General features: G+C 43.2%; 1 protein-coding gene across 1 annotated transcript; it reads right to left on the bottom strand.

The window, feature by feature from the left end:
* Positions 1-3,955: 3,955 nt before the first annotated feature.
* LOC124007079 (prostaglandin E synthase-like) lies at positions 3,956-12,014 on the bottom strand. The gene is made up of 3 exons (XM_046317365.1): positions 11,836-12,014; positions 11,481-11,563; positions 3,956-7,278 (listed from the first exon to the last, which is right to left on the bottom strand). The coding sequence occupies exons 1-3, from the start codon at positions 11,965-11,967 to the stop codon at positions 6,996-6,998; spliced, it is 498 nt and encodes a 165-aa protein (XP_046173321.1). The 5' UTR covers positions 11,968-12,014; the 3' UTR covers positions 3,956-6,995.
* Between the last annotated feature and the right edge of the window lie 661 nt (positions 12,015-12,675).

The following is a 12,675-nucleotide window of genomic DNA, read 5'->3' as shown; positions in this document are numbered from 1 at the left end:
ATAAGAGGAAGATACAAAATATTGTATTATTATGTACCAGTAATAAATGGATAGTTACAGTCTTGTCCCATTGCTGCAACTCCCGTATGGACCTGGGAGAGTCGAAGGTCAAGAGCCATGCATCTTCCGAAACATGACCCCGCCAAGCTGCATTGCTTCTTGAAACACTGCTCCATTAACCTGGAAGCCAGCCGCATCAACGTGTCGGAGGAAACACCAAACAGCTGTTGACCAAAGTCAGCTTGCATGCGCCCGGCCGCCACAAAGAGTCACTAGAGCACGATGGGACAAGGACATCCCAGCCAGCCAAACCCTTCCCTAACAACGCTGAGCCTATTGTGCCCCGCCTAATCGGTCTCCCGGTCGCGTTCGGCTGCAACACAGCCCGGGATCGAACCAGGATCTGTAGTGATGCAGTGCCTTAGACCGCTGCGCCACTCGGGAGGCCCCCAGTGAAAATATTTTTGATTAACTGGTAATTGTGTCATGTTTTGTCATATATTGTCATGTCTTGTCCCTGTGCTTCCTCTTCTATTCGTTTCCCCCTGCTGGTCTTATTAGGTTCTTTCCCTCTTTCTATCCCTCTCTCTCTCTCTCTCTCTCTCTCTATCGTTCCGTTCCTGCTCCCAGCTGTTCCTCATTCTCCTAACTACCTCATTTACTCTTTCACACCTGTCCCCTATTTTGCCCTCTGATTAGAGTCCCTATTTCTCCCTCTGTTTCTGCGTCTGTCCTTGTCGGATCCTTGTTTGATGTTTGCTGTGCTGTGTTCCTGTTCCGTCGTGTTTTTGCCTTCTTCAGATGCTGCGTGTGAGCAGGTGTCTATATCAGCTACGGCCTGCGCCTTCCCGAAGCGACCTGCAGTCTGTGGTCGCATCCCCTGTTGTTCCCCTCTACTGACTAGAGTGTTTCAGTTTTCCTGTTTGGACTTCACCTGTGATAGTATCCAGGATTATCGTTTTGTTAAAGACTGGAATAAACTCTGTTTCTGTTAAGTCGCTTTTGGGTCCTCATTCACCTGCATAACAAATTGACAAGCAATATTTGAATGATCCCTACATGGTGTGTGTGTGTCTCTGTGTCTATGTGCATGCTTACATGGTTGGATTCTGGGTAAACTTTGAACATTGCTAAACTAGAGACATGATAGATCAGAAGTAATACGATAGTATCTGAGGGACGATAGAGAATGGTTGTTACATCAGAAGTTAATGGTTATCTGTAGGAGTCAGATGGCTTTGGAATGTGTAGGGGTGACGGGTGGAGATCTTAGATCTAACAATGTCACTGAGGGAGAGAGGGTAATGTATAACATTTACATTATGTCAGGATATGTTATTGTTAGACATCAGGGATCCTCTGGGAGGAGAAGAAACAGTCTGGTATCAATCACCATGACAGCCTTGAGGGGAGGAGTGAGCACTTTGGGGTAGAGGTCAGGTTAGATGAAGTGAGGAAGAACAGATATCACTAAGGTTCTGTCTTGCAACAGAGATGCATTGGCTGTTCAGTTGTGGAGGAGGAGACTTAGCCTAGAAGAAAGGGTTAAATATCAGTGTGAAATGTTTTGACTGAATCCAGCTGTACCGACCCTTTGGTAATAATTAAACATGTTTAAGCTTCTCTGGTGTCCGTGAGTTATTTACTCTGAAAATTATAACCTAACAACTTAAATACAAGTAAAACTGAATGCATGCTCTTCAACCGATCGCTGCCTGCACTGTCCAACATCACTAGTCTGGACGGCTCTGACTTAGAATACGTGGACAACTACAAATACCTAGGTGTCTGGTTAGACTGTAAACTCTCCTTCCAGACCCACATTAAACATCTCCAATCCAAAGTTAAATCTAGAATTGGCTTCCTATTTCGCAACAAAGCATCCTTCACTCATGCTGCCAAACATACCCTTGTAAAACTGACCATCCTCCCAATCCTCGACTTCGGCGATGTCATTTACAAAATAGCCTCCAATACCCTACTCAACAAATTGGATGCAGTCTATCACAGTGCCATCCGTTTTGTCACCAAAGTCCCATATACTACCCACCATTGCGACCTGTACGCTCTCGTTGGCTGGCCCTCGCTTCATACTCGTCGCCAAACCCACTGGCTCCATGTCATCTTCAAGACCCTGCTAGGTAAAGTCCCCCCTTATCTCAGCTCGCTGGTCACCATAGCATCACCCACCTGTAGCACGCGCTCCAGCAGGTATATCTCTCTGTGAGCTGCTCTGGTCACCCCTAAAACCAATTCTCTCCTTCCAGTTATCTGCGGCCAATGACTGGAACGAACTACAAAAATCTCTGAAACTGGAAACACTTATCTCCCTCACTAGCTTTAAGCACTAGCTGTCAGAGCAGCTCACAGATTACTGCACCTGTACATAGCCCATCTATAATTTATCCCAAACAACTACCTCTTTCCCTACTGTATTTATTTTATTTATTTATTTTGCTCCTTTGTACCCCATTATTTTTATTTCTACTTTGCACATTCTTCCACTGCAAATCTACCATTCCAGTGTTTTACTTGCTATATTGTATTTCCTTTGCCACCATGACCTTTTTTTGCCTTTACCTCCCTTCTCACCTCATTTGCTCACATCGTATATAGACTTGTTTATACTGTATTATTGACTGTGTGTTTGTTTTACTTCATGTGTAACTCTGTGTCGTTTTATGTGTCAAACTGTTTTGCTTTTTCTTGGCCAGGTCGCAATTGTAAATGAGAACTTGTTCTCAACTTGCCTACCTGGTTAAATAAAGGTGTTCTCAACTGGCCTACCTGGTTAAATAAAGGTGTTCTCAACTGGCCTACCTGGTTAAATAAAGGTGAAAAAAGTAAAATTAAAATAAATGCATGCATGTGTGTGTGTGTGTGTGTGTGTGTGTGTGTGTGTGTGTGTGTGTGTGTGTGTGTGTGTGTGTGTGTGTGTGTGTGTGTGTGTGTGTGTGTGTGTGTGTGTGTGTGTGTGTGTGTGTGTGTGTGTGTGTGTGTGTGTGTGTGTGTGTGTCTGCTTCTTGGGTTGGGCTGGTAGTGGGATCGTGGTTGCACGAGATAACACTACATAGCAGCTCCCTGAGATCATCGTTGTGATAAGAGGATTGGCCTACATACAGTAGCAGAGCAGAAGTTATACCCTCTCTCTCCACGTGTCTTGAGGAAGCAAACACATCCAGACACGGCCCTGGCTGACACACACACAGTCGCGGGAAGTAGGGCTGGTGAGGGTGCCGCAGCACCCCCTGAAAAATCAGAATTACAAAAATATATTAATACAAATATATACATTACTTTGGTTAAAAAAAACATAAGTAGTGCAATGGGACTTTACTAGTATTCAGCAGATCGATATAGACTTCTGTAGCGCGGACAAAAAAAAATCTCTGCTTTGGCAAAAAGGTAGTTGTATAATTAAGAACAGTATTTGTCAGGATTCAATAGTTGGAATTGTAGGAGTCGTTGCTCTGTCCTTTGCTCTGCAATTGTCTCATGGAATCCAGAAAGAACAAAACCCTGTCCTCAAACATTCATATTAAAAGGTGCAAAGTTATGCTCAAAGACACAAAACATCCACATCAAATGTAATATGTTTCTTAATCAAATAACATGGAAAACAACCACTTTTTGTGCAGTATTAATTTACCATCCTTACATCCACTTAATGTGAATATACATCACTGTATTGTACATAGGCTGTTCATCTAGGTTTGTACCTGAAGTCTTTTCATCACCATGCATTGAGTACATTGAGACATCAAGTGGTTTGTGATGATGTGATGCTGTGGTTAGTCGTGCTAGGGTTGTGGGAGGGTGCGATTCCCACAGGGGACCAGAATGAAAATGTACGTACTAACTACTGTTCTTCTGGATACGAGTGTCTGTTAAAATGTCAAAGGAATGAATAGTCCATTTCTATTTTCACATAGAAAAAAGTTGCATTTGCAAAGTATTTCAACAAAGGGGAAAACATATTTTAAGCAAATATTTGTATATTCCACAAGTATTATCAGATGAAATGTTTTGTACAGATAATTATCAGACTCAAGTTACAAATGCTTGTAAACACTCAAATACATTTAATTACATTTTTTTCACAAAATAAGTACTAGTCCTATATTAGTGGACCGATATAGCGGTCCTCAGCATGGGCAAAACAAATGGTATCCCCCCCCACACACCAAACTCCTTTCCGCGGCTATGTGCACACAGAGAGAGACATGGCTTGTCCTCCGCTACCTACCACGGTCAATAACATCCCATTGTCTGTGCAATGAATTGATACAGGATGAAGTGATCCATAGAAAAAATACACATTTCTTTTTGAATACCTTGCAGTTGGTATGTAAAATGAATTGTCATGTACAGTGAGAGTATGTAAGTGTGTTAATATGATTGAGACAAAGAGGGTGAAGTGCAAGAATGCATGTAATTGTGAACACCTATACAGTAAGTTACAGACTGGGCACAATATCCATGTGTGAATGTGAGAGCATGTTTAAATGAGTATGAGGAAGAGTCTACAGCCCATGACTGTGTGTAGGTTAGCAGCAAGCATGCATGACTGCACACTTTCCAGCCCCCCCACTGTCCTGTGGACAGTGTCCAGTCCAGGGCCTTACATAACGACAGAGGAATTCTGGAACTCAGCCCTGCCTGGAACTCTGGACCATCAGACAAGGAGAGAGAAGCCAGCGAATACCCACCGTCCCACCTACGACAATCACCTTCCCCCAGCCAGAGATTCCAATGTCTTACCCCTAGCCCCGAATGAGATTACCTAGCAGCCCCAAGTCAGAGGAAGGAACAACTTCCAGGCCAAAAGTCTGTCTGTCTGAGGAACTAATGGTGGTCTATTGATAAGCTTGTACCTAGCCACATATTGCTTAATTATAATCCAGAGGCCTGAAACTGTGTTCCAACTTGGAACTGTGTTGCAGTATGTTGGAACTGTGTTGCAGTATGTTGGAACTGTGTTGCAGTATGTTGGGTAAGTTGGAACTGTGTTGCAGTATGTTGGAACTGTGTTGCAGTAAGTTGGAACTGTGTTGCAGTAAGTTGGAACTGTGTTGCAGTAAGTTGGAACTGTGTTGCAGTAACTTGGAACTGTGTTGCAGTAAGTTGGGTAAGTTGGAACTGTGTTGCAGTAACTTGGAACTGTGTTGCAGTAAGTTGGAACTGTGTTGCAGTACGTTGGAACTGTGTTGCAGTACGTTGGAACTGTGTTGCAGTAAGTTGGAACTGTGTTGCAGTACGTTGGAACTGTGTTGCAGTACGTTGGAACTGTGTTGCAGTAAGTTGGAACTGTGTTGCAGTAAGTTGGAACTGTGTTGCAGTAAGTTGGAACTGTGTTGCAGTACGTTGGAACTGTGTTGCAGTACGTTGGAACTGTGTTGCAGTAAGTTGGAACTGTGTTGCAGTACGTTGGAACTGTGTTGCAGTAAGTTGGAACTGTGTTGCAGTACGTTGGAACTGTGTTGCAGTATGTTGGAACTGTGTTGCAGTAAGTTGGAACTGTGTTGCAGTAAGTTGTAACTGTGTTGTAACTGTTCAGTAATGATTCCCAATTGAAACACGTAGGTTTACACAATATCATCTTTTGCTCTAGCAAGCTTCAAAGTACTCTAGAAACATTAGCCTGATCCAAGCTTCAAAGTACTCTAGAAACATTAGCCTGATCCAAGCCTCAACGGGCTGCAGTGTAGAACACATAAATAGCATTTATGGACAAACCATCTATTGGTTATAGATGGACAGTACTCTAGAAACATTAGCCTGATCCAAGATCTGTTTTTTCAGTCTTGCCAGAGTTGATCTGTAAACAGGCTAAAGAAACACAAAGGTTGAGGTTAAAATACAGATGCCGTATCTTAAATTGAGCCAGTTTTACACAGAAGAAAAATAATCCTGCAGCAACAGGAAATGTGAATTGGAATTGACATTTTTTTAGGGGTTGATACATTTTTGGTTTTTGCATTTCTTGCTGTGCAGGAATATTCCTGCAACAACAGGATGATCACATTAAGCTTCAGCATCTGTAGATGTTATGATTATGGATCAGTCAGCAGTCATAGATCCTATCTAGGTCCAGGAACGGACCAGAAAAAACTATGGGCCCTAGTGAGTCAAGTCCTGTGATCCTAAACCCTTCCGTAGCCCATCGACAGGAATGGTAGACCTGGCATATCTGACATAGTCATCTTCCTCCATCATGTGATAGCTTAGTGGCCAATGCTTTGTAAACAAATACAGTGACCACCACACCAGAAATATTCCTTAGAATATGGTATTCAACCGTTTTCTTTTAAAAAATGCATTATTATAAATTATTTGTGTTATACATGTCTGCTCTTCAGTTCAACTTCTAAAATACTGGATTGGTTTGAGCAAATAGGTCACTACGTCCCAGACTTTCCTACAAAAATACCACTTGTTGAATGACAAGAAATACAGAATGTAAAAGATGAAAACAAGTAACATTGACTTGTGTATGAAAAAAAAAACATGTCAACCCAATTAATTGGTTACAAAGTTACATGTTAATCGAAAGGTTAACCTTTTTCTTCCGAGAGTAGTGTCCCCATGACCTTCAGAGGGAGTCAATTGACTTCAACATTCTGTAGCATATAGGTAGCCTGGCGGTTAAGAGCATTGGGCTAGTAACTGAAAGGTTGCTGGTTCAAATTCCCGAGCCAACTAGGTGAAACATCTGTCTATGTGCCCTTGAGCAAGGCATCTGCAAGTTGCTCTGGATAAAAGCGTCTGCTATGTGACTAAGATGTAAAATAATACAGTACTACATGAAGATGTACTAGCTAGAGCACAACAGTGTACACTTCATAGAGCATTGCTGAGAGGCACAAACTGCTATTGTAGCATTGCAGTCTGATGACAATGCAGTCTTTAGGATTTCCCTCATATGAAAAAATATCTGTTCCCTCTTACAAGCAGTATTCTCTACTGCTATTATCAGGCCCATCCACTGAGATTGGTCACAGATTGACGAGGTCACCAATAAAGTCAGAACACGCATACGAGGACACCGCCGCGAGAATCTGAACGGCCATGGAGATGCAGGGCACCTGGGCGATCACGTAGGCCAGGGAGCGCGTGGGTGCCCGCAGGACACAGAGGTAGGCCAGCGTATGGAGCATGCGGAATAGGAAGAAGACCAAGAAGTGAGCGCGGGCCACGGCCAGCGACGGGCCAATCAGGGAGTAGACGGCCCCCAGGAACAGGAAGGGGACGATATTCTCCATGTCGTTACGGTGAGCCCTGAAACACACGAAAGATAATATTAGATTACATGCATATTTTTAGATATGGAATATATTCATATTCATTATCACGAAGGTATGGGTTTTTAAGAGAATAACTAAGCGGTTTGTACTCAGCTAGTAGCCTGGATACACACAACTGCTCTCCATGCTCACACATCTGTTTTGAATCATAAGTTAATTCCCAGAACTTACGGTATACGGTTGTCTGACTCAGCCGTCTGGCACTGACCCAAACAGTGAAAACACTTCCGCTATGATTACTCAACATCACACACACTGACAAACACACTTTTTTCGATTAGCCAACATTAGGGAGGGGTTTAGCCTCATGAATAACAGAGGGAAATACCTTCATCTTAGCATGACCAAGATGAGTACACGCACGCACGCACGCTCACACACACACACACACACACACACACACACACACACACACACACACACACACACACACACACACACACACACACACACACACACACACACACACACACACACACACACACACACACACACACACACACACACACACACACACACACACACGTACGTTGAGCCTAGAAACCGTCCATTACAAGAGCCTGGGAGTATAGCTGCTTATCCAGGTCTCTTCCTAAAAGTGAATTTATTTTACTTTATTTCACATTTATTTAACCAGGTAGGCAAGTTGAGAACAAGTTCTCATATACAACTGTGACCTTGTTGGAGTAAAACAAAAATGCAGTCAATAATACAGTAGAAAAATAAGTCTATATACAATGTAAGCAAATGAGGTGAGATAAGGGAGGCAAAGGCAAAAAATAGGCCATGGTGGCGAAGTAAAATATAATATAGCAAGTAAAACACTGGAATGGTAGATTTGCAGTGGAAGAATGTGCAAAGTAGAAATAAAAATAATGGGGTACAAAGTAGCAAAATAAATAAATAAATACAGTAGAGAAAGAGGTAGTTGTTTGGGCTAAATTATAGGTGGGCTATGTACAGGTGCAGTAATCTGTGAGCTGCTCTGACAATTGGGGCTTAAAGCTAGTGAGGGAGATAAGTGTTTCCAGTTTCAGAGATTTTTGTAGTTCGTTCCAGTCATTGGCAGCAGAGAACTGGAAGGAGAGGCGGCCAAAGGAAGAATTGGTTTTGGGGGTGACCAGATAGATATACCTGCTGGAGCGCATGCTACAGGTGGGTGATGCTATGGTGACCAGCGAGCTGAGATAATGTGGGACTTTACCTAGTAGGTTCTTGTAGATGACTTGGAGCCAGTGAGTTTGGCGACGAGTATGAAGTGAGGGCCAGCCAACGAGAGCGTACAGGTTGCAGTGGTGGGTAGTATATGGGGCTTTGGTGACAAAACGGATGGCGCTGTGATCGACTGCATCCAATTTATTGAGTAGAGTGTTGGAGGCTATTTTGTAAATGACATCGCCGAAGTCGAGGATGGGTAGGATGGTCAGTTTTACAAGGGTATGTTTGGCAGCATGAGTGAAGGATGCTTTGTTGCGAAATAGGAAGCCAATTCTAGATTTAACTTTGGATTGGAGATGTTTGATGTGAATCTGGAAGGAGAGTTTACAGTCTAACCAGACACTTAGGTATTTGTAGTTGTCCACATATTCTAAGTTAGAACCGTCCAGAGTAGTGATGTTGGACGGAGGGGCAGGTGCAGTTAGCGATCGGTTGAAGAGCATGCATTTAGTTAACTTGTATTTAAGAGCAATTGGAGGCCACGAAAGGAGAGTTGTATGGCATTGAAGCTCATCTGGAGGGTTGTTAACACAGTGTCCAAAAAAGGGCCAGAAGTATACAGAATGGTGTCGTCTGCGTAGAGGTTGTCTGTGTAAAGTCTCACCAGCAGCAAGAGCGACATCATTGATGTATACAGAGAAGAGGGTCGGTCCAAGAATTGAACCCTGTGGCACCCCCATAGAGACTGCCAGACACCCGGACAACAGGCCCTCCGATTTGACACACTGAACTCTATCAGAGAAGTAGTTGGTGAACCAGGCGAGGTAGTCATTTGAGAAACCAAGGCTATCGAGTCTGCCGAAGAGGATGTGGTGATTTACAGAGTCGAAAGCCTTGGCCAGGTCAATGAATACGGCTGCACAGTATTGTTTTGTTATCGATGGCAGTTAAGATATCGTTTAGGACCTTGAGCGTGGCTGAGGTGCACCCATGACCAGCTCTGAAACCAGATTGCATAGCGGAGAAGGTATGGTGGGATTTGAAATGGTCGGTAATCTGTTTGTTGACTTGGCTTTCGAAGACCTTAGAAAGGCAGGGTAGGATAGATATAGGTCTGTAGCAGTTTGTGTCAAGAGTGTCCCCCCTTTGAAGAGGGGGATGACCGCAGCTGCTTTCCAATCTTTGGGAATCTCAGACGACACGAAAGAGAGATTGAACAAGCTAGTAATAGGGGTTGCAACAATTTCTGCAGATAATTTTAGAAAGAAAGGGTCCAGATTGTCTAGCCCGGCTGATTTGTAGGGGTCCAGATTTTTCAGCTCTTTCAGAACATCAGCTGATTGGATTTGGGAGAAGGAGAAATGGGGAAGGCTTGGGCGATTTTCTGTGGGGGGTGCAGTGCTGTTGACCCGGGGTAGGGGTAGCCAGGTGGAAAGCATGGCCAGCCGTAGAAAAATGCTGATTGAAATTCTCAATTATAGTGGATTTATCGGTGGTGACAGTGTTTCCTATCCTCAGGGCAGTAGGCAGCTGGGAGGAGGTGTTCTTATTCTCCAGAACTTTTTTAAGTTTATGTTGCAGGAAGCAAATTTCTGCTTGACAAAGCTAGCCTTGGCTTTTCTAACTGCCTGTGTATATTGGTTTCTAGCTTCCTTGAAAAGTTGCATATCACGGGGGCTATTCGATGCTAATGCAGAACGCCATAGGATGTTTTTGTGTTGGTTAAGGGCAGTCAGGTCTGGAGAGAACCAAGGGCTATATCTGTTCCTGGTTCTACATTTCTTGAATGGGACATGCTTATTTTAAGATGGCGAGGAAGGCATTTAAAAAAAAAAACAGGCATCCTCTACTGACGGGATGAGATCAATATCCTTCCTGGATACCCCGGCCAGATCGATTAGTAAGGCTTCCTCTCCTCTGACTGACACACACTTTTACACAAGAGGAACATTCCTCTCAGGTATTCAAGTCTCTGTCTCTAAATTGACCTATAGAATGTCTCTATTTAAGCTTTACCGTCGGCTAGCTGAGTCAGTTGTAAAACACAGACTATGGATTTCAATTACCCTCAAGAGCCTAAACAGTTGTAGATTCAATACTACAAATTTTCATTCCAATGAAATCAGATTTGCTCAGAAAAAGGAAAAGGAAGGAAGAGGAAGGTTGAATGTAATCTCAGATAACTTCAGTTCATCTTACTTTGTTTAATTAAAGTACCACTCAACATCAAGATATGGAAAAGGACCCAGGACCTGCCATGGATTTGACTAAGCAAAATGTACTTGATTATTTTGGCAGAGCTGGACAAGAATATACCCCTCTAGAATCTTAGGAGTTTTAAGATGAATAGGAGTGCAGACGGAAACCACCATTAAATGGCTTCCCCTCTGGCTACAAAGCCACTCCTGTACTAATATTATTGTCGGAGACCTGCCCTGATAAGAATTAAACTCACACTCCACACAATTACATTTTTCTGTAGGGGTTGATACATTTTTCATTGGGCAAATCAAGTCTGAAATGTTAAAGTACATTAAACTTTAGAAGCCTTTTAATAAAACTCTGCACAATTCATTGGACCTAAATGATACCAGTCATGAAGCATTCCATTTTATTGTGCATCAGTGCATGAATGCCTGCTCAGCTCAACATATTTCCAGTCACAAATGGCTCTTGTCAGAGAGGGCCCCAAGTGAAGGAGAATTTTTAAAAAAAATTTTTTATTCCACTGTCATGGATCATAACCCGACAAGTTAAAACAACACAGACACTGAACCATATCCCTAGCCCGAGGCTGGAGAACAAACATTCATGGATTTAAAACAAAAGTGCCACAAGTGATCTCTAAAGATTTCAACCAAATCCAGATAAAATTCTCCATTCACATGTTTAAGAAAAATACAAAAGTTTCCTAATACTGTTCAATTTCAGACCACTTAAAATGTCGTCATATTGCTACCATCAATGTCAATAGGCAAGGCTACATTCAAACCAGATGACAGTAATCATTCCTCTCACCTTTGGCACCGCTCTACATCTGGATCCTCTCTGAAGTGCTGGAGGCCACCATGTCTTTGCGCGTCCTCTGGGTTCGCGAAAGCCTTCACACGAGAGAGAGAATGAATACCCTGACCAATGTTTATACATCGCAGACTTTGACTTTAGGAACTACGACGCTCAAAGCATACATCAAACACTGAATTAGCCTACTAAACTGTCTTTGCGCGTCCTCTGGGTTCGCGAAAGCCTTCACATGAGAGAGAGAATGAATACGCTGAACAATGTTTATACATCGCAGACTTTGACTTTAGGAACTACGACGCTCAAAGCATACATCAAATACTGAATTAGCCTACTAAAAACGGTCTTTTACCTTTTTGCGCAGCCTTACTTGTCCAGTGATGATTGCTATGATGTACATCTTGATTACCAAGAGAACACTATAGAATACAAAACAGGAAAAAACCTTGTTCTCTAACATCATTATTTGGTATGATCTTCCCATTCCCAAATTAAGTACTGCTGTTGATGTGTGCCTAACGGGAAAGTGTGTGTGAGTGGGCTGGATCCCCAGTCTAAACACTTTCATTGACGCACATTTTGGAGGGGCTGGTCTGGTGTCTCTCTCGTTCGCTCTCTCGCTCTCTCTCTCTCTAGCTTCGTTTACACCTTGCATTAACATGTAGGTTTTGTGATCTGATCAGTTTGATACAATCACTATCTAATCAAGGTTTGACGCTGGAGGGAATAGCAGACATTTAATGTGCTCCTGAACAATTGTGCTATTTTGTGTGTGACTGGGTGGCCACTCAATCAAGTTTGCAGAAGACACAGCAGTTGTTTGGCCTGATTAACTACAATGATAAGACAGCCTACAGGGAGGAGCTGAGGGCCCTGGCAGAGTGGTGACAGGAAAATAACTCTCAACAAAACAAAGGAGTTGATTGTGGACTTCTGGAAACAGCAGAGGGTGCCCGTCCCTATCCACATCGATGGGGCAGCAGTGGAGAAGGTGGAAAGCAAAAATGTCCTCTGCGTACACATCACTGTCTAAAATGGTTCACCCACACAGACAGTGTGATGGCGAATGCGCAACAGTACCTCTTCAACCTCAGGAGGCTGAAGAAATTCGGGTTGTAACACTGCCTGGTACGGCAACTGCACAGCCAGCAATCACAGAGCTCTCCCGAGGGTGGTGCGGTCTGCCCACCCT

Source organism: Oncorhynchus gorbuscha, linkage group LG20, assembly GCF_021184085.1.
Source record: "Oncorhynchus gorbuscha isolate QuinsamMale2020 ecotype Even-year linkage group LG20, OgorEven_v1.0, whole genome shotgun sequence".
Classification (NCBI taxonomy): domain Eukaryota; kingdom Metazoa; phylum Chordata; class Actinopteri; order Salmoniformes; family Salmonidae; genus Oncorhynchus; species Oncorhynchus gorbuscha.
The sequence above is the reverse complement of the archived record's forward strand: the minus strand, read 5'-3'. Positions and strand labels throughout refer to the sequence as shown.

Coding starts and splice junctions, on each gene's coding strand:
- LOC124007079 (XM_046317365.1), bottom strand. CDS start 11,967: ATGGGAAGATCATACCAAATAATGATGTTAGAGAACAAGGTTTTTTCC. Junction 11,564..11,835: donor AAGTAAGGCTGCGCAAAAAG/GTAAAAGACCGT, acceptor TCTCGTGTGAAG/GCTTTCGCGAACCCAGAGGA. Junction 7,279..11,480: donor GATGTAGAGCGGTGCCAAAG/GTGAGAGGAATG, acceptor CGTGTGTTTCAG/GGCTCACCGTAACGACATGG.